The 21,791-nt window shown below is 39.7% G+C and overlaps 2 protein-coding genes across 2 annotated transcripts in view; one reads left to right on the plus strand and one right to left on the minus strand.

The window, feature by feature from the left end:
- Window positions 1–10,802, plus strand: part of unc79 (unc-79 homolog, NALCN channel complex subunit) — a 46,794-nt gene extending 35,992 nt beyond the window's left edge. The window contains exons 33-50 of the mRNA XM_030789287.1: window positions 59–175; window positions 997–1,099; window positions 1,226–1,366; window positions 1,599–1,637; window positions 1,999–2,111; window positions 2,290–2,375; window positions 3,052–3,225; window positions 3,682–3,750; window positions 3,945–4,055; window positions 6,446–6,550; window positions 6,879–6,956; window positions 7,123–7,212; window positions 7,799–7,974; window positions 8,366–8,549; window positions 8,931–9,134; window positions 9,808–9,885; window positions 10,038–10,079; window positions 10,614–10,802. Coding sequence (XP_030645147.1) covers window positions 59–175; window positions 997–1,099; window positions 1,226–1,366; window positions 1,599–1,637; window positions 1,999–2,111; window positions 2,290–2,375; window positions 3,052–3,225; window positions 3,682–3,750; window positions 3,945–4,055; window positions 6,446–6,550; window positions 6,879–6,956; window positions 7,123–7,212; window positions 7,799–7,974; window positions 8,366–8,549; window positions 8,931–9,134; window positions 9,808–9,885; window positions 10,038–10,079; window positions 10,614–10,802 — 2,099 coding nt within the window. The remainder of the gene's footprint in view (window positions 1–58; window positions 176–996; window positions 1,100–1,225; window positions 1,367–1,598; window positions 1,638–1,998; window positions 2,112–2,289; window positions 2,376–3,051; window positions 3,226–3,681; window positions 3,751–3,944; window positions 4,056–6,445; window positions 6,551–6,878; window positions 6,957–7,122; window positions 7,213–7,798; window positions 7,975–8,365; window positions 8,550–8,930; window positions 9,135–9,807; window positions 9,886–10,037; window positions 10,080–10,613) is intronic.
- A 6,393-nt stretch (window positions 10,803–17,195) lies between these two features.
- LOC115826757 (proline-rich membrane anchor 1-like) overlaps window positions 17,196–21,791 on the minus strand; it is a 9,862-nt gene continuing 5,266 nt past the window's right edge. Inside the window, exons 3-4 of the mRNA XM_030790648.1 lie at window positions 21,216–21,342; window positions 17,196–17,301 (exon numbers count right to left, since the gene is read on the minus strand). Of these exons, the coding sequence (XP_030646508.1) occupies window positions 17,196–17,301; window positions 21,216–21,342 (233 nt within the window). The remainder of the gene's footprint in view (window positions 17,302–21,215; window positions 21,343–21,791) is intronic.

The raw sequence follows: 21,791 nt of genomic DNA on the forward strand, positions 1-21,791 counted from the left end.
CTGATTTTCCTGTTCTGTGTGTTTATTTGTTTTTTGCATGTGTGTATGTGCCACACAGCTCAATACAGGCAGGCTAAACGAGGTTCACTGGGAGCAGTGACAATGAGTCAGCTGATGAAGAGGCAGCTAGAACATCAGTCCAGCGCTCCACACAACATCAGCAACTGGGAAACAGGTTGGCCAATCAAAACACAGCATTAGTACCTGGGAAACAGGTTAGCCAATCAAAACACATCGTCAGCAACTGGGAACTGGGCTGTCAATCAGTCAGTCCCAGTGGGCTACAGTAGCTTAATACACTACATACATATTCATGATATTCATAATATTATCCTGCAAAATAAACTCTGCAGACTCGTTTATAGTATCATCTATCTATGCACTATATACACATTCATACATTTCCTGTAATCACAGACTGTGGTAACATATGTGATGTGTGAAGGAGTATATGTAGGAGGTGATAATACTCAGAATTCCTCAGAGGTGACAATTTATGTCCTCTATATTTGTTGCTAACATATGGTTGCTGACATACGGTTGGCAGACACACACACTGGACACACATATGAGTATTTCACAAATGACTTCTAAGCAAGTGACAGATTGCATAAAATATCTTACTCAAGAGTAAATGGCTTTGCTAGTGTTAAACAACATTCCAAAAATTTTGAAAAGAAATGGAAGGAGAAGAGAATGGAGTTCAAACACCATGACATACAAAAGAATGAAATAGCTTCAGAAAACACTGAACATTACAATAAACCAAGCCAAGAGTAAATATAGGTCCAAAATAGACCATCAGCTTTGGAAATCATTCAAGAGGCTGAGTTTTTCTTAATTTAAACATGCAAAACAAAATCCTGGAGGGTTGTTAAAGAAATCAATCAAAGTTACAAAGACAGCGTTGCTGTTGATTTTTAGTCTGTTTTTAGAATAAGAGATAACATTTTTGGTTCGGACCTTGCTGCCAAGGTTTATTTTGTTCTCCATTAGGTCCCACTAAGACAAGTCTGCTCTCAGCTCCCAGTACAGTCAGTATGTATGTCCCTGCCCCTGAGGACTTCAGTGATGAGCAGCCTACTACCATGGCTGACAGGTAGGCTGTCAATGTCTGTCAGCGTCTGTAAGTGTGAATGTGTGTGCGTGTGTGTGTGTGTGTGTGTGTATAGCCAGGTGTTAGTGAGTGTGTGTTGATGTTTCTCCTGCGTGTGTTGCTCTCCAGGTGTCGTGACTGTGGGGCAGTATTAGAGGAGTATGATGAGGAGACTCTGGCTCTAGCTGTAGTTGTCCTTTCCATGTTCATCCATCTGAGCCCAGACCTGGCTGCTCCTCTGCTCCTTGACATTATGCAGTCTGTGGGAAGGTATGACATCTTTATTCCACTCTTAAACCTGCAGTTGAAATATGAATTTCACATGTACTGATAAAAAAAAAAAAACAATGTCTGTTAGTCATAAACGGATCTGTATGTCTGCTGATATTGTGTTATTATTATGAGTAAACACAATAAACACATTTAAATGACTGATTAGTTATCTGTTCATGGGCAAACATGACAGTTAAAAAGACACTATCTTGTTTTCTTTTGTTTGCAGGTTGGCCTCCAGTGCCAGTTATTCAGGTCAAGCTGAGAGGTGGGTTATTTATTAATATGCGGTGCGTTTTCTGTTTTGTGTTTGGTCTTTTGTGTGTGTGTGTGTGTGTGCGCGTGTGGAGTGCATCATATTCTTGTGAGTCAAATATCCCATGAGAATAAGTTCCTGCTATGATCGGTTCCCATTTGGGAAAAGCCACACACACAAAAAAAGATGTTGTCATAAAAACAGAAAGTGCCAAAAGATTTATATGGTTGTAATTAGTGTTAGAGTTCCGTTATAAACCTTCTGTTTCGGTAAAATGAAAGTGCCACTGAAAGTCAATAGAGTGTACCCACTAAGATATGACGAAACCTTTTCATTGTTTTTGTGATACGAGGCTCTCTGTTGTTCTCTGTAGTATGCTTATTCCTGGAAATGCTGCTGGAGTTGCCAAACAATTTCTGCGCTGTGTTCTCCACCAGCTTGCTCCAAACGGCATCCTACCACAACTGTTCCAGAGCAACATCAAAGGTCTCGCTTGCACGCACACAGACACACACACAAACACACACACGCACACACACATGCATACACACTCACACGCACATGTGCGCACGCACACACAAACACACACACCCACAGACATGCATGCTTATTGAACGAAACATGCTCTACTAACTTCATTTTTAAAATATATCTGCTTTTTCAGATGGAAGTTTTCTGCGCACTCTGGCCACTTCTCTAATTGATTTCAATGAACTTAGTTCAGTGGCTGCATTAAGTCAACTTTTAGAGGTGGGTCCTGAAAATGTAGAAAATCAGATACTAATGTGTTAATCTGTTGAAAAAAGCTTCATCAGACAGAATCAAAAGTTCAGTGCTCCTTTTTAGCAGTTAAGTGACATTTGGTTGCGACTTGATTACCAAAAATACAGTTGTCACGTTGTGTCTGCCAGCAGATGGCACTCTAGTTTAGGTAGAGAGAGCGGTCTTTTCATGGATAGTTTGAACTTGCCAGAAGAATTAATATCTGTGCAGGATTTTATAGTCATGATGCTCTGCTTCCATTCACACTACTTATGGTAGACCTCTATTTTAACAAAAGTTAAGAAGTACAAGAATGGAAATGCAGGAATGGAATATTTTCCAACTATAGCAACACCAACAACAACAACAAAAAACACCACAGGGTGTGTAGTTATTGTTACTGACTTCAAAGAAGGCTTTTAATGTATTTTCTTGTGGGCTGCTATTAGCAAAGTGCTTCTTAATTGTCATTAATATATGTTTGTGTGTTATCAGTTTATATTTATCACCTGCAGGATTATTAGATCTTTTTAAAAATCTGTCTCTGTAATATTCAACATTACTTTAAAAGATATTGATGAAAAGTGATGAATATTATTTATTAACGTCCAATACACCGTTATTATAGTAATTTTTACCCACCCGAAAATGTCTGATTCTTTAGGGTTTAAACAATAAGAGGCAATTACCAGCAGGGAGCACAATGCTACACTGTCTGGAAAACATAGCCAGCTTTATGGAAGCTCTTCCCATGGACTCCCCCAGTAACCTCTGGACAACCATCTGTAACCAATTCCAAACCTTCCTCACCAAACTACCCTCTGTTCTGCCCCTCAAGGTATGGATAACTTATTTGCACACAACTCTCAATAAAGATGTATACACAATTTTAACATAAATTATTCACTCCTCCAACTGTGATCATTCAGCAAATTCAATTATATTGACTAGGTCCTTTTTTTCTTCCAAAACTGTAAGTGGTTTGGAATTCCACATTTGTGTGTATAACATTAATTATTGGTCAAATTAGTTACACAATGTCAGTTCAATAAAAAAATATTGGACTTTTAATTCATTTGAATGCTGAGTGGATATAAAAAATGTTTTTGTAGTATGACAGTCATAAATGTCTGATCCACATCACCTCAACACTCTTGGGTACACCGACAGTGGACGCCTTAAATATGAGTTTCTGTGGTGTGTGTGAAATAGCTTTTAGCGCTGAATGTGAAATCTCAGTCGGCACTCGCTCTTGGACAAGTGAAAATTATTTTCTTTAAATCATCCCACACAGTGCCCGCTGGACTCCAGTTTGCGGATCATCATTTGCCTGCTGAAAATTCCCACCACGAACGCAACAAGAGTAAGCTTTTTCTCAGTCAGGAAACACTGGCATGCCTGCATAGCAGAGTTAGAAGTCAATATGAGATGTTCTTGCCTGTGAAATTGTGAACTGTTAAATTACACGTTGAATGCTCCCTAATGAAGACCTCTGCTGAAATCCACTGCGTGCAAAAAACCCTTTCGGCTGATTCCCTTTGATCATCTCTCTGGTAGAGTCTGCTGGAACCTTTCTCTAAACTGCTGAGTTTTGTCATCCAGTACGGAGTCTTCAGTCTGTCTTACCTCGTGGAGCTCTGTGGCCTGTGTTACAAAACCTTCAGCAAGGTGAGTACTCACATTCAATCTAATAGACCTACTCAGCAAGACCGTGCTGTATCAGTTAATCAGCTAAGCACAATTTGTATCAAGGCTGCTCTATTCAGTCTAAAAATAGTAACACAGTGCCTACAAGAGAGTGAAAATCTTAGTGATTTTTTCTTTTTTTAAAAGGCAAAAGGATAGAGAACATTTGATACATTTATTCCAAAAGGCTTTGGTTGACTTTGATAAGGTCCATAGATCATGACAAACTTTGAAAGAGGTCCACAGATATTTAACCCAACAGTGTGGAGACATTAAATTGCATTGCTGGTATTCAGAATAGTGTAAAATCGTATAACATAATACGAGAAGCCAGATCAAAGCGTGCAGTGACTGATGCTGAATAAACTATGGTTTCATGTCCTTGGATGAATATCTATGTATCTGTTCCTTATTCCAGCCTCATAAGAATAAATCCCTTTGTCCTCACTCAGCAATATTAGCATGTATCTTTTATCACAGGCTTCAGCTTGTTCAGTATTCAACCCAAGCGATTTTCCTCACCCCAGCTTATCGTAGAGCAAACATTTCATTTATTGCTTTTTCTCAGCTAGGTGAATATCACTCTCATTCTCCACTTTTCTTCACCCCCCTCCCCCCCATGTGAAATATGGGCTCTCACTCTATCTCTGTCTTTCTCAATCTTGTCATCCTATCATTTGACGAAGCACTCTGTTTGCCCGTATTGATTTTCATATTTTTGGAACGCTGGTTGGTTGGTGCAGGCGCAACGGCGTGTTCGAGAGTGTCGTTCTTATGTAAGCGGAGACTCCGCCGTGAATTCTCCTGCATGTGGCTGGTTTCTCATTCAGATGGATTCCCGTAGCTTCCCCGTGTGTCAGCAACATGTGTTTTATGTTCTCCGTGTTATTGATTTCTTCAACACCATTTGTCTCCCTGAACTGAATAGACTCCATTTTTCAAAGGTTAAGTAATTGGACTTGCTAATTATCTTGTGTCATAAATATGTCAAACCCCTTCTATCACATCTCACTGTCACTAGGCTGGTATCGATCCATAAATGCTCATATATAACAACATACACACACACACACACATATATATATATATATATATATATATAGAATATAAGAAATTTGGGAAATTTTTGGCCCAACAGCTCAGAACTCTGGAAGCTTTAAACTACACTTACATTGGTGAAGTAGCCTCATGTAAATTGCATGTTTAACCTTATGTCACTCTGTCTGAGTGTCTGTTAAATTAATAAATGTGAATATAAATACGTATTACATTTATGTGTTCAATATGAATATTAATGTTTAAAACATACATTTGTATTCATGCATTAAATATTTGCAGTCTCACAGTAGTTCACAGAAACAGCACAAAATGAATTGTAGGTTCAGTTCAGTGGAAAAAAGTGTTGATAGCCATGGAGTTAAGATAGGTGGATTGAGGACAAGGCCTCAGCGTTTGAAGTATCAGGGAACAATGGTTTTGTCATCTGTAAGACTTGCACATTTCATGATGTATCTTGCACAAATGCATTAAGAGAGACAGGGGCACGCAGTGGAGTTTGGGGATTTCACTTTTGACAACGAGGTGCATTTCAGAGTGAAGTTTGTTATTTTGGGACCGGTCACAAGGAGGGCTTTCAAAAAAAAAAAAAACTGAGTCCGTGCACGACCTCTGCAAATGTGAAAACCTAAACAGTGATTACAGTTGAGCAGTCCTCCGCTGGAACAAAAAAAAAAACCTGCTGACACAAAGACGCGGGACAAAGGCTTTGTTGCTGAGTGAGAGAGAGAGAGAGAGAGAGAGAGAGGGAGAGACAGAGAGAGAGAGAGAGGGAGAGAGAGAGGGAGAGAGAGAGAGAGGGAGAGACAGAGAGAGGGAGAGACAGAGAGAGAGAGAGGGAGAGACAGAGAGAGAGATGATGCCGTGGCATTTATCCGGCCTGGGACACAGGGACTTGGGAAGCAGAACTGGGCTGGCTGCCATTCTAATCTGCTGGTGCTCTGCTTCAAATGGGAAGAGACAATATTTTACTGAGACAGAGGAGGAGAGAGGCGGGAGAGAAATGAACAATACGAAGCGGATATTTTTAGAGGACAGATCGACACACCAGTGCAGATCAAGCCCAGATTAGTACTACAGACACACTGCAGAAATATACCAACATCAAGTAATTGGAAAATAAATTCACTGGCATTAAAGAGTTGTTTGCATCTTCAGACATACCAGCCTTTGAATGACATATTTCAAATCTTTCACATCCATAGAATGTACATTTTCAGGTGCAAAGCCCAAACTATGTTACCATATAAAACTGGTAAACTGGGATAACACTACTGGACCTCTGCTCATTCTGATTTTTCTGTCGATACCTGTAGGAAAGAGACAAGTTTTATATGTCTCGTATTGTGGTCCTGGAGCTTCTACAGGCACTGAAGTTCAAATCTCCCATCCCTGATACCAACCTGTTACTGCTGGTCCAGGTAAAATGGTCGTCAAATTTTGAAGTTAGAAGAATGTATAAAGTAATAGATGAACACCCACTGTATTGCTATCTGCTGGAGACATTTTTAGGGGACCTTAACCTCACTCTGGTATCTTATCAAAATGAGTGCTTTACCATCCACTTACCTCTCATTTATTTTGTTAATGTCAGCATGAACAAATGAATATTCAATCGTTTTTATCAAGAGTATTTGTCAGTTTGTTCATTTGAGAAGAGTTGTGCATTCTTTACTGAAATATAAATGAAAATCTACAAGAGCTGCCACCAAACCCTTGTTTTGCTCTTTTTTTCCTGCCCGTTGACAGTTTGTATGTGCTGACATTGGCACAAGGCTAGCGGAGTCCACCATTCTCCAAAAGCACATGATCTCATCTCTGCCAGGGGTGAGTGTTATGTCATTTTTTTAACTTTCCTAAAATCCATAATGTAATTATTAATCACTGATAATTGAAGTCTTCTCTTCTCTTCTCTTCTCTTCTCTTCTCTTCTCTTCTCTTCTCTTCTCTTCTCTTCTCTTCTCTTCTCTTTTCTCTTCTCTTCTCTTCTCAGTGCACTACAGCAGCCATGGAGTGTTTAAGGCAGTATCTTAGTGAGTTGTTGGACTTCATTGCAGATATGCACACTCTAACCAAATTGAAGGTACGGTTACTCTCAATGCCTGTAAATTTGTCAGATCCTCTTTAGTTTAACCTCAAACCAGAGTTCCATATAAGGAAGGCTGCCTGTTTACCAGAGGGCTACGTTTTTGGTTCCTCAGCATTAAGGAAATGACTAACTATGCATTAAATTTAAACACTCACAACTCATTTACTAAACTGCCTTCGAACAAGGCACTCAGTCCTCACATTGTTGCTGAGGTTTCTTGATAGACAGTAGATAGGAGTGTTTGCTAAATGAATTATAAATGGCATATAAATGAATCACTTCTTTGAATGCAGTAAGATGTCTGGTAAATCAACTGGACTAAAATAAAATGAAAGGGTGAACGCTCTTCTGAGTGATGAATCAGAATGTCTCTATTTCCACCACGTCGTAGGATCTCAGGTGTCTGTTATAGTATAACTTTCAAACTTTCAAGGTCTTTAAAACACCATTAACACTTAAGTTATATACCACTGTCACCAAATATTTTCTTTGTGAAATGGAAAAAAGAAACCAAATTCAAAATATTTCTGACTTGTCACTTTGTATGGTTCACACTTCCCTCCATACTTTCCCTTCCCAGAGCCATATGAAGGCATGCTGTCAACCCCTGCATGAGGACACTTTTGGTGGGAATCTGAAGGTGGGCCTGGCCCAGGTAGCCGCCATGGAGATCAGCAAAGGCAATCACCGTGACAACAAAGCTGTGATCCGCTACCTGCCATGGCTCTACCACCCTCCTTCCGCTATGCAACAAGGGTAAAAGATGCTGCCTCCGCGAATGATAAACTTGAACATAATAAGCAGACGGACAGAGGGACATTATACATTTTCTACTCCTGAATGATTTTTGTTTTTATGGTGTTATAAAACACAAAAGAAGGATTACAGAATCCATCCACTCCGTCAACAGCTCCACTCTCCCTGATAAATGTTATCCACTTTAAATGAGTAGTGAGTTAATGGATAAATGAACAAATGAGCAGACATTATCCATTTAAACGAATGAGTATCTGTGGCACTGTGGCATCACTGATTGCAGAAATGTATTGTTGATATGGTACAGCATGTAGAATTAGTCAGTCTTAATCTGGAGTGAACTTTTTCTCTCTCTCTCTCTCTCTCTCTCTCTCTCTCTGCTCTTTCCCAGGCCTAAAGAGTTCATCGAGTGTGTGTCTCATATTCGTCAGCTCTCTTGGCTTCTGCTTGGATCTCTTACCCACTGTGCTTTGCATCAGGGCTCCACGTCCTGTATGCCCATTCCACTAGATGCAGGCTCACACATCGCTGACCACCTCATCGTGATCCTTATTGGCTTTCCAGAACAATCTAAGGTACTGCAGGAGAGCTCGATTGGTTGAACCACATTAAGTAGGGATACTATAATGGATAAAGTGATCCGGTGGCATGTGAGAGAGTAACAGACAGGCAATTTAAAATGAAATATAGTTTGACAGAGCTTAAAACATTTCGACAGATCAGTTAAATACTGAAGACCTTGGGTATGGATACTCTTTGAGTTCATATTTTTGGCAGTCTTCCAGTTTGGAAACCTTGTTATTAATAATTTCTAACTTATCAGTTTTGGAAACCTTTAGGAAAGAACATCTGAAGTGGCATTAATTCCTCATCCCTCTCTCGCTTTGTCTCTCTTGCTCTATCTTTCTGTCTGTCTGTCTGTCTGTCTCTCTTACTCTCTCTGTCACTCTTTTCAGACATCAGTGTTACACATGTGTTCCCTGTTCCATGCCTTCATGTTTGCCCAGTTGTGGACCATTTACTGTGAGCAGGCCGCAGCAGCACCATCTGGTCAGAACCAGAATCAGAACGAGTTCTCCTCCGTTGCCATTCTCACGGGCCTGGAGTTCTGGAGCCGGGTCACACCTAGCATCCTGCAACTCATGGCTCACAATAAAGTGGTGAGAGAAGTCTTAAGAAGGATTGTCAAGTCTTACTGGGTCTTACGAGGTCTTGTAAAACAGCCAGTACAATTGATACTCTAGCCGCATTTACAATGTCCCACATTTTGTTTTCTATGTCTTATAATGGTTACGTCCACATTCTGAATAAGCAGTTTACACACATAGCAAAGTGGATTGATTTTGCTATTTTGTGGTTGTTAAATAACCAATGATCAAGTGATTAACCAACCCGGAGCCCATTTTTTCGAATGATGAAAACTAGTCACTGAGCTGTTTTGTGTTTTGTTTTGTTTTGTTTTGTTTTGTTTTGTTTTGTTTTGTTTTGTTTTGTTTTGTTTTGTTTTGTTTTGTTTTGCTTTGCTTTGTGTGTGTAAGTGTGTGGGTGTGTAAGTGTGTGGGTGGTTGTGTGTGTAACCCTAGAACACAACTGACTTTTGATTCAGTTATTCTAGATTCATGTAATGGAAGAGACAGGGCTTAATCATATTTGAATTGATTGTCACTGCAGCTGAATAGTGTACATCCATTGCAAATTCAATATACCAGCAATGACAATAACTTACTGAGTAGTTCTCATCAGGAAGAAAAATGCAAACACTGAAACTTTTTTCCTCTTCTTCTTCTTCTTCTTCTTCTTCTTCTTCTTCCTCTTTGTCCTTGTTTTCTCCAGATGGTAGAGATGGTCTGCCTGCATGTGATCAGCTTGATGGAGGCCTTACAAGAATGCAACTCAACCATTTTTGTTAAGGTCAGTCAACCACAGAAGTGCTTTTCTCTCCACGTGAAGGTTATTAGCATCTCAAATTCAACATGTGTTGTCATTTTTGGTACACTTGTGTTTGTACCTGTTATGTTATTTCATGACCCATGTTAATTAGTAACATCCTCTCTTCTGTTTAGCTGATTCCCATGTGGCTGCCAATGATCCAGTCCAACTTAAATGTAAGCACTCTTGCTTTCATTTTTTTTTTTATATTGCAAATTGTAAAAGTACTTGTGGTTCTTTCTTGCTGAATCTTTCTAGAATAGCCTACCACTCAAAACTCAGTTAACTTACACCATTTTTTTACAGCTGAAGTGAAGGTTATTTACCCTTTACATTTTGGATTTTAGCCTTTACTTTATACACTATTTTTATATGAACCAAACCATAACATTGGCATTACCTCATTCTCTAGACCAATATTACCTAATTCATTCTCTTTGCCCATACTCTCCTCAGCGTTTTTACTGCATCCCATTGCAAAAACGCCAGATTCAATTAATCTAAAAAGGATCAATTAAGGGCGAGTTGGGTAGAGACATTTGCATCAGTGTTTGGCTTAAAAGTAAACATTTGTAGCATTGTGAGACACTATTGTAGACCACAGCCTTGAACAATGAGACATTGTCAGCTAAAGTGTATGATCATCCAAAATGATACACCAGTTGTCTGTTTTATGACTGTAAGAATCTTTTGTTTCACTTCCATTACAGCACCTATCAGCTGGTCTACAGCTGAGGCTCCAGGCCATCCAGAACCGGGTGAACCACCAATCTCTGCAGGGTTCTGGTTCCAATCCTCTCCCGTTTGCCCTCCGCAAGTGGCTCCAGTGCACCCAGTTTAAAATGGCCCAGGTGGAGATCCAGTCCTCAGAGGCTGCCTCCCAGTTCTACCCCATGTAACCAGCTCTACAGTGGTTGCCTTGCATGTATCAGTTCGAAGCTCCAAACAGCATCAGGTTTTTTTAGGCAAACACAAAAAGAATTCTCATCTTATGACTTCACAAGAGACACTGGAGACAGGTCTCCATCCAATGAAATGTATAAAAATATAAGTGACATCAGTAAACATCTCTCTATAATAGCCTCTATCTTAAACAGAAGTTAAAATGTACCCGTGTTGGTATTAGGTTATTAAGGATACAAAACTCAGTGACTGTCATCGAGGGGGTGTAGACAAAGAGGAAGGTTGTCAGGAAAGCCTAGAGGGCTTCCAGTGGCAAAGTCATCTCTTGAAAAGGCATCAAATATAGATGTTTGGAAAAATTTCAATATTCAGCATGAAAGCCATACCCCGACTGCTTCGTGATTCTTTGAAAAGTTGAGGTGAAAGTGGTCATGTGAAAAGTTACAAAGTGACATGACCTAACCCTAACCCTGAGCCTAAACCTCACCATGAACTTTCCCATATGATATTGTATGTAGCATTTCTGAGCAAAATGCTAAGTTTCTGTAAGAACACGACAAAGGAGAAATAGTGGACGCTACCTGAATGCATTAAGTAACTGAAACAAGTATGGCAATGCAACCATGTCAAACATTGTCATTACCCCCAAAATATGGCAAATATTGACATTTGTCCACATGTCAGTGTGAGATGTCTGTTTCATGAGGCCAGGTATCTGATGGGAGCATTACCTTGTGGTTGCCTAAATTAAGACTGTGTGTTTGTGTGTGTGTGTGTGTGTGTGTGTGTGTGTGTGTGTGCGTGTGTGTGTGTGCGTGTGTGTGCGTGTGTTTCTGTGTGTCTGTTGTGTGTGTGTGTGTCTGTGTGTGTGTGTGTGAGACAGAGAGAGAGAGAGAGAGAGAGAGAGAAGAAGACAGAGAATGAGTGAAGATGGAGAGAAATTGCAGTTGTTATTAAAGACTATACAGATATATAGAATAACATGTGGAATGTAAATACTTATTGGTGTGCAATATTAAAAATGATCATCTTAGAATGAGAGTGTGCTTATACTGACAAATATTATCAACAAGATCCATTTTTCTGGAGGACTAATTATATTATATTTATTATAGAACATGTTTATTCATTTCAAGCACAAAAAAATAAAGTATGTGCAGTGGTTTTCTTTAACGTCTTTGTGTTTTGTGCTTCATACTATTTTGTGATTATGTTACATGGACAGATAAAAAAAATACATCACTGTGAAATGAAAAAAAAAGGCTCAAAGTAGTTTAAACACCAAAGATAAAAATCAATAGCTAACCTCATAGTCATGTTAGCAGCAAGAGAGACTTTTCTGTTTCCTGTATGCTCCTCAAAGTATCTGTGGGTAGATATCTTCACTAATGGCATGTTTAAAGTAAATCCAATCTGGCTTGGGACTTCCAGTATCAACCCTCCCTTCCTCCCTGCCTTTGTCCTCTCTCTCTCTCTCTCTCTCTCTCTCTCTCGCTCCAACCAACATAGATCCATCAGATTACAGAAGCTGAGCTGAGGCTGCAGTGTATCTCAGTAAGATCTGTCAGTCAGACAGTGAAGGTAAACAAACCTCAGAGAGGGGGGAGAGTGGAGAGACTAAATTGGCTCATTAATCAGGTGCGCCTTCTCAGAAATGCCCCAAACACAATTACACCTGCCCCCTTAATGGAGGCTCAGCTGATGAAGTGAGCTCCCAATGTCTCATTGAATTACAGACATGCAAAGTCACCCTACTCTGAAATGCTTGTCTTTTCATCTGTCCTTTGCTTTTTAGAGAACAGAACAGTGGGAGTATTGAAACACCAAGTTTTAATCAACCGAGTTAAGTTTCTAGTTGTTCTTCATAATGCCACAGTAGAGAATATGACATTTAGATATAATATTTTTGATAACTCTGATATGATTTGGGAACGAAATATTGGCAAGACATGGAGTCCTTATTTTTTTCAGTGGTTTGAAGTTACCTGAAGTGTACCTAGAATTAATCCATATGATACTTGCAAAAGATTCATTATAAATCTGATTTTTTTTTTTTTTATTTTGGCCACTGTAATCACTGAGGTTAAAACTTGAACAGAAATACCAGAGGAATGCTTAAACAGGTCTCTTATCTGTTAAAATACAATGTGTGCTGTGCATTCATTCTAGCAGAACTATATAATTAATGCTGCTCTGAGAAACAAATAGCACAGACAAATTGAGATAGTTGTAGCACAAACAGACACACAAACACACACATACACACCCACCCACACACACGCACTCAAAGTTTTGTCACCATCCCTGCGTCCGTGGCAACCCCCTAAGCAAATCAGAGAACGAAGCACCCTTCCCATCGACCTCTGAGCTCAGCTCATCAAAGGAGACACTTTCCTGCAGTTTGTGCCTGTGTTTTGTGTGTGAGTGAGCCTGAGTGTGTGTTCATGTGTGTGTGTGTGTGTGTGCGTGTGTGTGTGTGTGTGTGCGCGTGTGCTTGTGCGTGTGTGTGTGTCTGTGTGTGTGTGTTTTGGGTCTATGTCTGCATGTGCTTGTGTGTAATCAACTCCCCCTTGCTCAGAAGCGGCATCTGCCAGATGCCTGCCACGGTCGTTTGAACTCCAAGCCCTTTCAAATATCCCTCTCATTAAAAGCTGCTTATATAATCAGTGTCTCTCAGGTACCCGCACTCCTCCACCCCAGTCCCTCCATCCTCAGCATGTTTGTGTGTGTGTGTGTGTGTGTGTGTGTGTGTGTGTGTGTGTGAGCGTGTGTCAGGAAAGATGACCTGAGGAGTAGACAGCTGGAGATATGTAATTAAAGCTGACCAGAGCTCTCACAGAGGGAGAGCAGGCCACAGGGAGAGGGTGAGAGGAAGCCTGTGTCTTTAAGGTCTGTGAAGGTCGTCTTCAACCTTCAACCTGGCACAAGAAAAGGTTGCCTCACACTGTTGTTCTGGAGCTATTGTTGGGTTGTTTTCACCATTATTTAAGCTGTTATGTGGTCTTCAGCAGAGTTTACAGAAGGTTACAAAGCACTATGTTTAAACCATTGGCAGAGAAGACTCAGCCTTGTGTGAAACCTGTATGTTAGGGGCCACTACCTGTATGCTTCAACGAATAAAAATACAATCATGCTTTTCTCTCTATATTACAGCTGTGCCAGTTCTGCCACTATGCTAACTACCATGGGGGTGAGGTCTTTATGGTGAATACATAACTCTGAAAGAAAAGAGTGAGGCAACGTTTTGTAATGCCAGGCAGCTTTGTGCAGTGTTATGAATCTATCTGATGACATCATGTCATGTAAATTAAAAGGGACTTCGCTAATGCCTCTGTCTATATATTCATTATCTTTGCACCCTATATAATGGATAGTGAACTGAGATTAAAAACTGATTTATCAAAATTGTTTTTCCATGAACTGTAGGTATTGTAACATATCAGTCAGTTACCTGGGATTTCCTCGTGCTAACTGACAGCTCCAAGGAACGCCTGGATCGTGGATTTATACTCGGCAACCATTTCAGCAAACAAATTTTAAATCGCTTCAGCGAGAGAGAACATTTTCTTCAGCCCCTCAACGCCCCGTGAACACGTAATATTTCAAACTTAAGAACACTTAAGAAGCACTATCCTGACAGCACTGAAATTGGAAATGAAAATTTCCATTGCATCTCGTTTGTACACAGACATACAGTATATCTTTCTCTCTGTGCAGGGACTATATGGTGACTCAGTGGGTGAACTGTCTCAGGGAGAGGCAGGCTTCCCCAGCTCAGAGCCGGTGGAGCTCCAGCCAGACTGCAAAGGCTTGTCACAACAGGTCTGCCGCTGTGCCGTCCGGGGCTCTGCAGGCCGGACAATGCATGAATGTTTAAATTGCTCGGAGTGTCAGATAGCATTAGCCTCAAGTGGCACATCTAAAGAGGGAGGAACGGGGAGATGGAGGGACGCGCATTCAGCCGCTCTCATTCACATTCTAATTTATCCACATTCCACTATCTGTTTCTAGGGCGCAGACACACACACACACGTTTCCATCCTCACAAGAGATCAAACCTTGTACATTTCAGCTACATTGATTGGAACACTACAGAGATTTCTTAGAAGTGGACAAAATGCCTTGACTGTTTTCACTACAGGCGATTAGGGACATTTCAGACGTACAATGTCATCTTCACACGAACAAAGCAGGTGTACTGTAAGCGCAGCTCCGTCTCTTTGGCGAATGCTTAAGGATTAACAGTAACTTTTTTTCAAAGATCTTTCGCTTGTTTTGTGTCAAAGATCCTGAACCTTAAAAGCGTATTGACACATTTGAATCGTGTCCTCTGGACAAAATCAGTGCTGTGCGTTGAGTCACATTTTTTGCAAGGATTCAGTTACAGTCTGAAAGTAGAGAGAAAAAGTTGATGTATCTGTCAAAAAAAAAAAAAGCGCTGTGCAGGATCTGGCCAGAACTACGATAAAACTACGATGGTTACGTGACTAAATCTACTGTCCAGCGGCCTAATCTGCCACATCACACAAGCAACACATTTAAATCTGAAAGACTGAAATGTTACCGTGAATTGGATTTACATGTCCAGAGACAGATTTCATTTTCATTTGTAGCATTAATAAGATATCTTTTTTATTGTTTTTACTAGGTATAAACATATGTCCAGTCACTCTTTACAAGTGATTTAACAGTCGCGAAGGCAAAATATTAATATTTACATTCATGCATCATTTCAATTTCCCACATATTTTGTACATATAATACAACACTTTGCCCCCGAAGGAATTATGAATGTTTGCTGTGTATGATAATACCATAATACAGTAAATTCACAATAATTATTAATTATTAAATAATAATAATGATGATGATGATGGTAATAATAATAATAATAATAATAATAATAATAATAATAATAATAATAATAATAATGCAAACAAAGATAGACATTTGTACACAGAGAACATCGCTACTACAGAAACCAAACCAGCTCTCTCAAACACTTGAGCAAAATATCTCAGCATTTGCAATGTCACCAACATTCATAATATACCTGATGATACACTGGAGGCTGGGGACATCTTACCCTGTGTTACAAAAAAAGAATACACTTGTTAAATAAATAAAATGATACTAATTAAATACACAAAGCAGAATTTTAAAAAAAACTCTCCCCTCAGCTTTCTAAGAAAATGAGCTATTAGCTTTTGATCTCATCTGAATCTTTGATATCATCCGTAAAAGTCCACGGTTCTTTTCACTTGTCAGAATCTGGCAGATCAAAAGGCCACATTTAGCCTTAGTCAACCGTGAGTAAGATGCTTGTCTTGAAAATCTGAACACGGGTTTATTATATTATCAGTGTATACGTACACAAACCATACAATACCACATAAATCTCTCTAACCGCAAATGGAAAAACACAGAGAGGCATCTAGAAGCTAGAGATTAGTGACAAATTGCCAGAGCTTTGAACAGACTAAGAGCTTACTGTTTCCCCTGTGCGACAGGCAGTGCATACTTCAAATATTAAATACATTTCTCTGAATCGGCTAATCTAATATTACAGTACAAAACATTTTTCCATCTTCAGTTGCATAAATAAACTAATAAATAGGTATTCACGAAATAAATAGACTTAAGAGTATTTCTGAGAAGGAGAGACATGACAGAAGTCCATTAATGGTTATAAATATGTGAGAACGGTAAGGTATATGGCTGTGAGTGCTCGCGTAAGACACCTGTACACCTGTTTTCCCAAGCTCTCACTACATGGTGTGTGCCACTCCTATTAAAGATAGTATGTTTCAACAACACTGTCTCAATTCAAGACAAGCATTGTCTTACTGTACATCATGTTAACGCAAAAACAAATAAATAAATACGTTAACCTGTAAATCAACTGAGCTACTTTGACCTCTGAGCTATGGACCAACAGGATGGCTGAAGAAGAAAAATGCAGAGTACAGTTGTATACAACAATAGTGCATTCAAAAAAAAAAGTAATAATACAATTTGCATGCGTTTCAGTTCTATAGGTTACCCAAAGCCATGGTGTGTGAGAGTTCTCCATCAGCTTGTCTGTAACTCAGAGCTATGCTACTGAAACAGTTCAAGCCCAGAGCTGCGATGCTGCAGTTTGACAGAGAATGGCTTTTCCTTGTTTCGGTCTTCCCTCATGCACTATGGTTTCTCTTTCTCTTTTCTCCTTTCTTCAGAGAGGAATCTGGACCTACATGTTAAAAAAAAACAACAACTTTCCTCTGTGCCTAAACATGAGGCATGAGTACAATGCATGACCATTACTCTTGCACCCTGGAAGATCCAGTTTTATGGCACACGCCGCTGATGGCCTCGATCGCGTTACTTCTTTTCAGTCTGCCCGTACTCTACACCGCAGAATTGTTGATGCCAACATTCTTGGTTTTCTTGTTACGAGAGCTCATGGCGTACTCTCCACGACTGGTGCCGTTTTCCTCTTTCCGTAATGGTTTCCTGTGAAGAGACACAATAAGCCTGCTTATGTATGCTTTTCCTTTCTTGCTTTTCTTGCCTGACACGATACACGAGGCTACTGTAAAGGCCTGAGCAGATCTGGATCTCCGCTGAATTGTAAGGCCTTTTTACAACACAGCAAGATTTGTAGTTAGAGTTTAATTAACATCGATTAAATTCAGAAGCAGAACAAAAAAAACAGGTCTCTGTGGATAGCGATCTTGCAAGTTTCCCACTCTCCAAAAACTGCTATTTTGCCTCCCTTTAACTCACCTCAAACTATTCAGCCTTTTTCTTTCACTCAAAGTAAAGATACTCAAAAATGTCTTATATTATGGGCACAGCACAATTAAAGTTCACTAAATAAAACATACTATAAATTTGATTTGGCTTCTATCTGCATGTTGATCTCTTACTATCTGTATATGGTGGGTCAAAGCTTCTCAGTCTAAAAACCTGACTCTCTCCATCTATTTTTCAGCCTACAGTTCAGTTTAACTGTGCAGCATATAGCACATCTTATTCATGTGATGATTCATATGATCCCAAGTAACATCCCCAGCCTCGTAATAAGTGTATATACACTGAAAAATAAACTGCTAGTCTTATAGTACAATAATATTTGTGCTTTCAACCTCATTATCTAAATGTTTCCAAACTGATGCATTTTCTTTTCTCTATTGTAGTCCTGTTATGCTCTTCCTATCACTCTTAAAAGTAGTACATATACGGATTAAAGGACACCCACATAATTCCTATTCCCTTGTTGGTTTGTGGAAGACAGCATTACTCAAAACAATCTATTCATGTGTCTCTCTCTCTCTCTCGCTCTCTCCCTCTCTCTCTTTCTCTCTCTCTCTCACTCTCACTCTCTTTCTCTCCCTCTCTCTCTCTCTTTCTGTGTCTTCCTTTAAGTGGCTCTCTAGTTATTATATTTCTCCACTGCAGTGTGTCTTATGCACTGGCCACTGTGGCCTTACATAACACACACAATCACCCTGAATACAGTCAGTGAAGGCATTATTCCACAGACTACTGTACACAGGGACTGCAGCTTGCACTGAGGTCCCTAAAGGTACATCAGATATCCTTTCTATCTATCTCTGTCTCTCTGTCTCTATCTATCTATCTATCTATCTATCTATCTATCTATCTATCTATCTATCTATCTATCTATCTATCTATCTATCTATCTATCTCTATCTCAGCAGCCCCCTGTTATGAGGAAATCAGAACAAAGACCTTGGGGGGAAGGTGGTGTTTGTGTGACACATTTTACAGCACTGCTTTATTCTATTAAAGTGTATGGACCTTATAAATGAAGTAATCGAGGTAAACAAATTAAAGACAACAGAAACTGAATGGCTGGCTACAAAAATGATTCCTGTATTTACCAGGCTGCATGTTGACATCTTGGCCATCACTCTGTATTGAGTTGTATGTAATGAAGCCTGTTTATAATGGGGAAATAGCCCATTTGGGTGCCACTCTGTCTCCCTACCACCCAGGCTCCTCAATAATAGATGGCGTGCAGTTGACACGTGGCAGGTGGTGACACAACACTTCACAGAATTGATGAATATTTCATTTAAAAGCTGTTCGAGCACTGAGCCCATCTCTGTTTGAAGTTCGGGGGAGAGCTGCGAGACCTGAACATGTGTTCGACTGTCCTGACCAAACCAGTGAGCAGGTAAGTTAAATGTCTAACAAAATCGAACGACTGCTTCAAAAAACCACAGCAAACTAGTGACAGGATATGTTGGATAGATGGCAGTTTAAATGCATTTAATGCATTTACATTAGAAGACTTGAAACTGCAAGACAGTCTAACAGTGTTTTATGATGATACGATGCTATTAACCCCCTTCTTTCCCGGTAAAACGGTTACATTTCAATGCATTGCTTGTTAAATTCTTACGCAACATATCTGTTTAAAAAAAAAGTTTAAAATGGAAAAAAACCTAACACACAGCTCTCTGACTGTTGTGAGTCATACACACTTTTATGCCTTTAATTCAGCAGTCAAACCACACTACTGTGTAACAGTCAATCAGTCTTATCGAGGATGTCTTTTGTGGTGATGTGACTTTTTTCCCCCCCAAACACTCTTTGTCATTGACAGAAAACTAACACAGACAAATAGATCAGAAAGCTATGTAAGGCAGAAGCTTAAGAATCGAGTTTCAGTAACAGTTCCTCTTCAGGCACCAGTGCCATTGAAGGTCTGAGGTTTAGAAAGGCTAACTCATTGGGAGTGCCTAACAAAGCAGAGATTCTATTACTATATATAACTCCTCTCCCTCTGACTTCTATTGACTCACAGAGACCACAGCTCATGTCCAATTACTGCTTTTCAATGCTTTCCTGGTGTTGTTTATTTCTCCCCTCCTCTCTCTCTCTCTATTAAAGAAGACAGGAGCACGTTCTCAAGTATAAAGGAGAAGGAAAACCGAAATGGAATGAAGGGGAGTACAAATGTCAAGACAATCTAGAACATTCCTTGTTTCTCCGTTTAAAAGTGTTAAGTGTTCATTTTTTTCTTGACTGATGAGTAAAGCCTTTTTTTCGACTTGCTTTTAATGTGTATAATTCAGTCCTTCAACATCAAGAGGTCATTGTGGGCCTTTTTTTAAAATAATAATCCTATTTTGCTTCTGCAAAAGTTTAGTTGATTTATTCATTTCCACTAATCAAGCAAAAATGGCAGCCAGACAACTGTCACATGTTCTATTCAGTTTAACCACAAACATTGTGAACACACGTGGGGTGTGCTCATTGTTTTGAAAGCATTAAACACAACTCAACAAATCACTGATTGTATAATTTAGTCAAGTGACCATCACAGTTGTTGAAATCATGGATAACTGAGAGCCTGTAGCAACATTAAGATGATGACAGTTGAAGTGCAGGTAAAAATCTGTGAAGGTGATGTAGAGAGGAAAAACTGGTACCCTGCTGATTAGACCTGACAAGGATGAGAATATTTGGTGAAACTGAAAAGTATATATTTTTATTTTGTGTCTGCTCTTGTCCTGTGCCTGCCACTGTCACAGAGAAAGACATTTGTTCCTCTGATATGTTAAATGGTGATACCGATTCCATGGTCTCATTGCGCCCCCAGTTCTCCCAGGGCTCCCACTCTGAAAAAGCTGACAGGACGTAGAACTTTTATTCAATGAACTCCAGCTGGGTTTCAGTTTTAGGACACGACCCGTTTGCAGGAATAAAAGATGCTTCTGGCTTGCTGCTGAATGACTGGGCAGACTAATTCATAAATAATGACTTGAGTTAGGAGTTTGAGGCTACAGCGCATCTCTCTCTCTCTCTCTCTCTCTCTCTCACTCCCTCCCTCTCCCTCTCTCTCTCTCTCTCTCTCTGTCTCTCACGCAGCTCTAACAACACATTTTTGCGAGTGTAGCATTAAAAAGAACCTTCCCCTCTGGCTAAAGAAGGGCTGGAGAATTGCCATAATGAATTCCAAGGTTGGTCTTTCACTACTTCCACTGCCCCCGCAGAAAAATGACATATTAAGTCCCAGACTACTGATGGTTTTGTGGTGTCTGACATGTCCTTAATTTATTTTGGCTAAGATTATTTCTCAGATGAGTTTTTGAAACGCATTGTCATGTAACATCAACTCTGGAATACTACAACAACAGCATGTGGCCTGTGTTTGTTAATTATTTAAAACTCTGTGTGTGTGTGTGTGTGTGTGTGTGTGTGTGTGTGTGTGTGTGTGTGTGTGTGTCTGTGTGTGTGTGCCTGAGTGTGTATTTCTATACAATTTTATGTTTTCCTTAATTGTCTTTGCATGTTTTGTGTGATTTTGCAAGTTTGTGGAAGGCATTCAGTCCCTATTGTAATAGCACGATTATTTGTGCACAACCTGGAATCGTAATGAGGATGGAGCCTACCTCTTAATGGCTTTGTAACAGATAATGACAGCCAACAGGAGACAGACTGCAGAGGCACAACCAACCGTCCCCAAAACAATGACCTCCATCCACCCAGGCTCTGGTTGGACCACTGGTTTTTCAATCACTGACAGACAAAAAGAAAGAGAGAGAGGATGTCTAAGTGTAAGTGTGTGTGTGTGTGTGTGTGTGTGTGTGTGCGTGTGTGTCTGTGGGCTAAAATGGATGTTACATGGATGAACATAATAACTGGTGTTTAGTTTGCACTTAAACAAACACTGAAAGAAATTATGTTACATTCACCGTTTGACAGTTTCAAATATGCTCTTAATGTCTGCAGATTTCAACAGACCTGAAACATTTTTGAGTGTAGAAGTTCACAAGAGTCACAATAAGAAAAAGAGCCAGGAAGAGATTATTCTCTAAAATTATATTTCAGAAAAATCTTCTTAATAGCCTCTTTAATTAAGGAAATAAGAGGTTATACAGAGCAGTATGAATGACTTCAAGCCTAAATCTGACTTTTCATCAAAAAGAGATTGCGTGCGAGAGTGAGCAAGAGAACAAGAGACAGAG

The sequence above is a fragment of the Chanos chanos genome, chromosome 1 (assembly GCF_902362185.1).
Source record: "Chanos chanos chromosome 1, fChaCha1.1, whole genome shotgun sequence".
NCBI classification, from domain to species: Eukaryota; Metazoa; Chordata; class Actinopteri; order Gonorynchiformes; family Chanidae; genus Chanos; species Chanos chanos.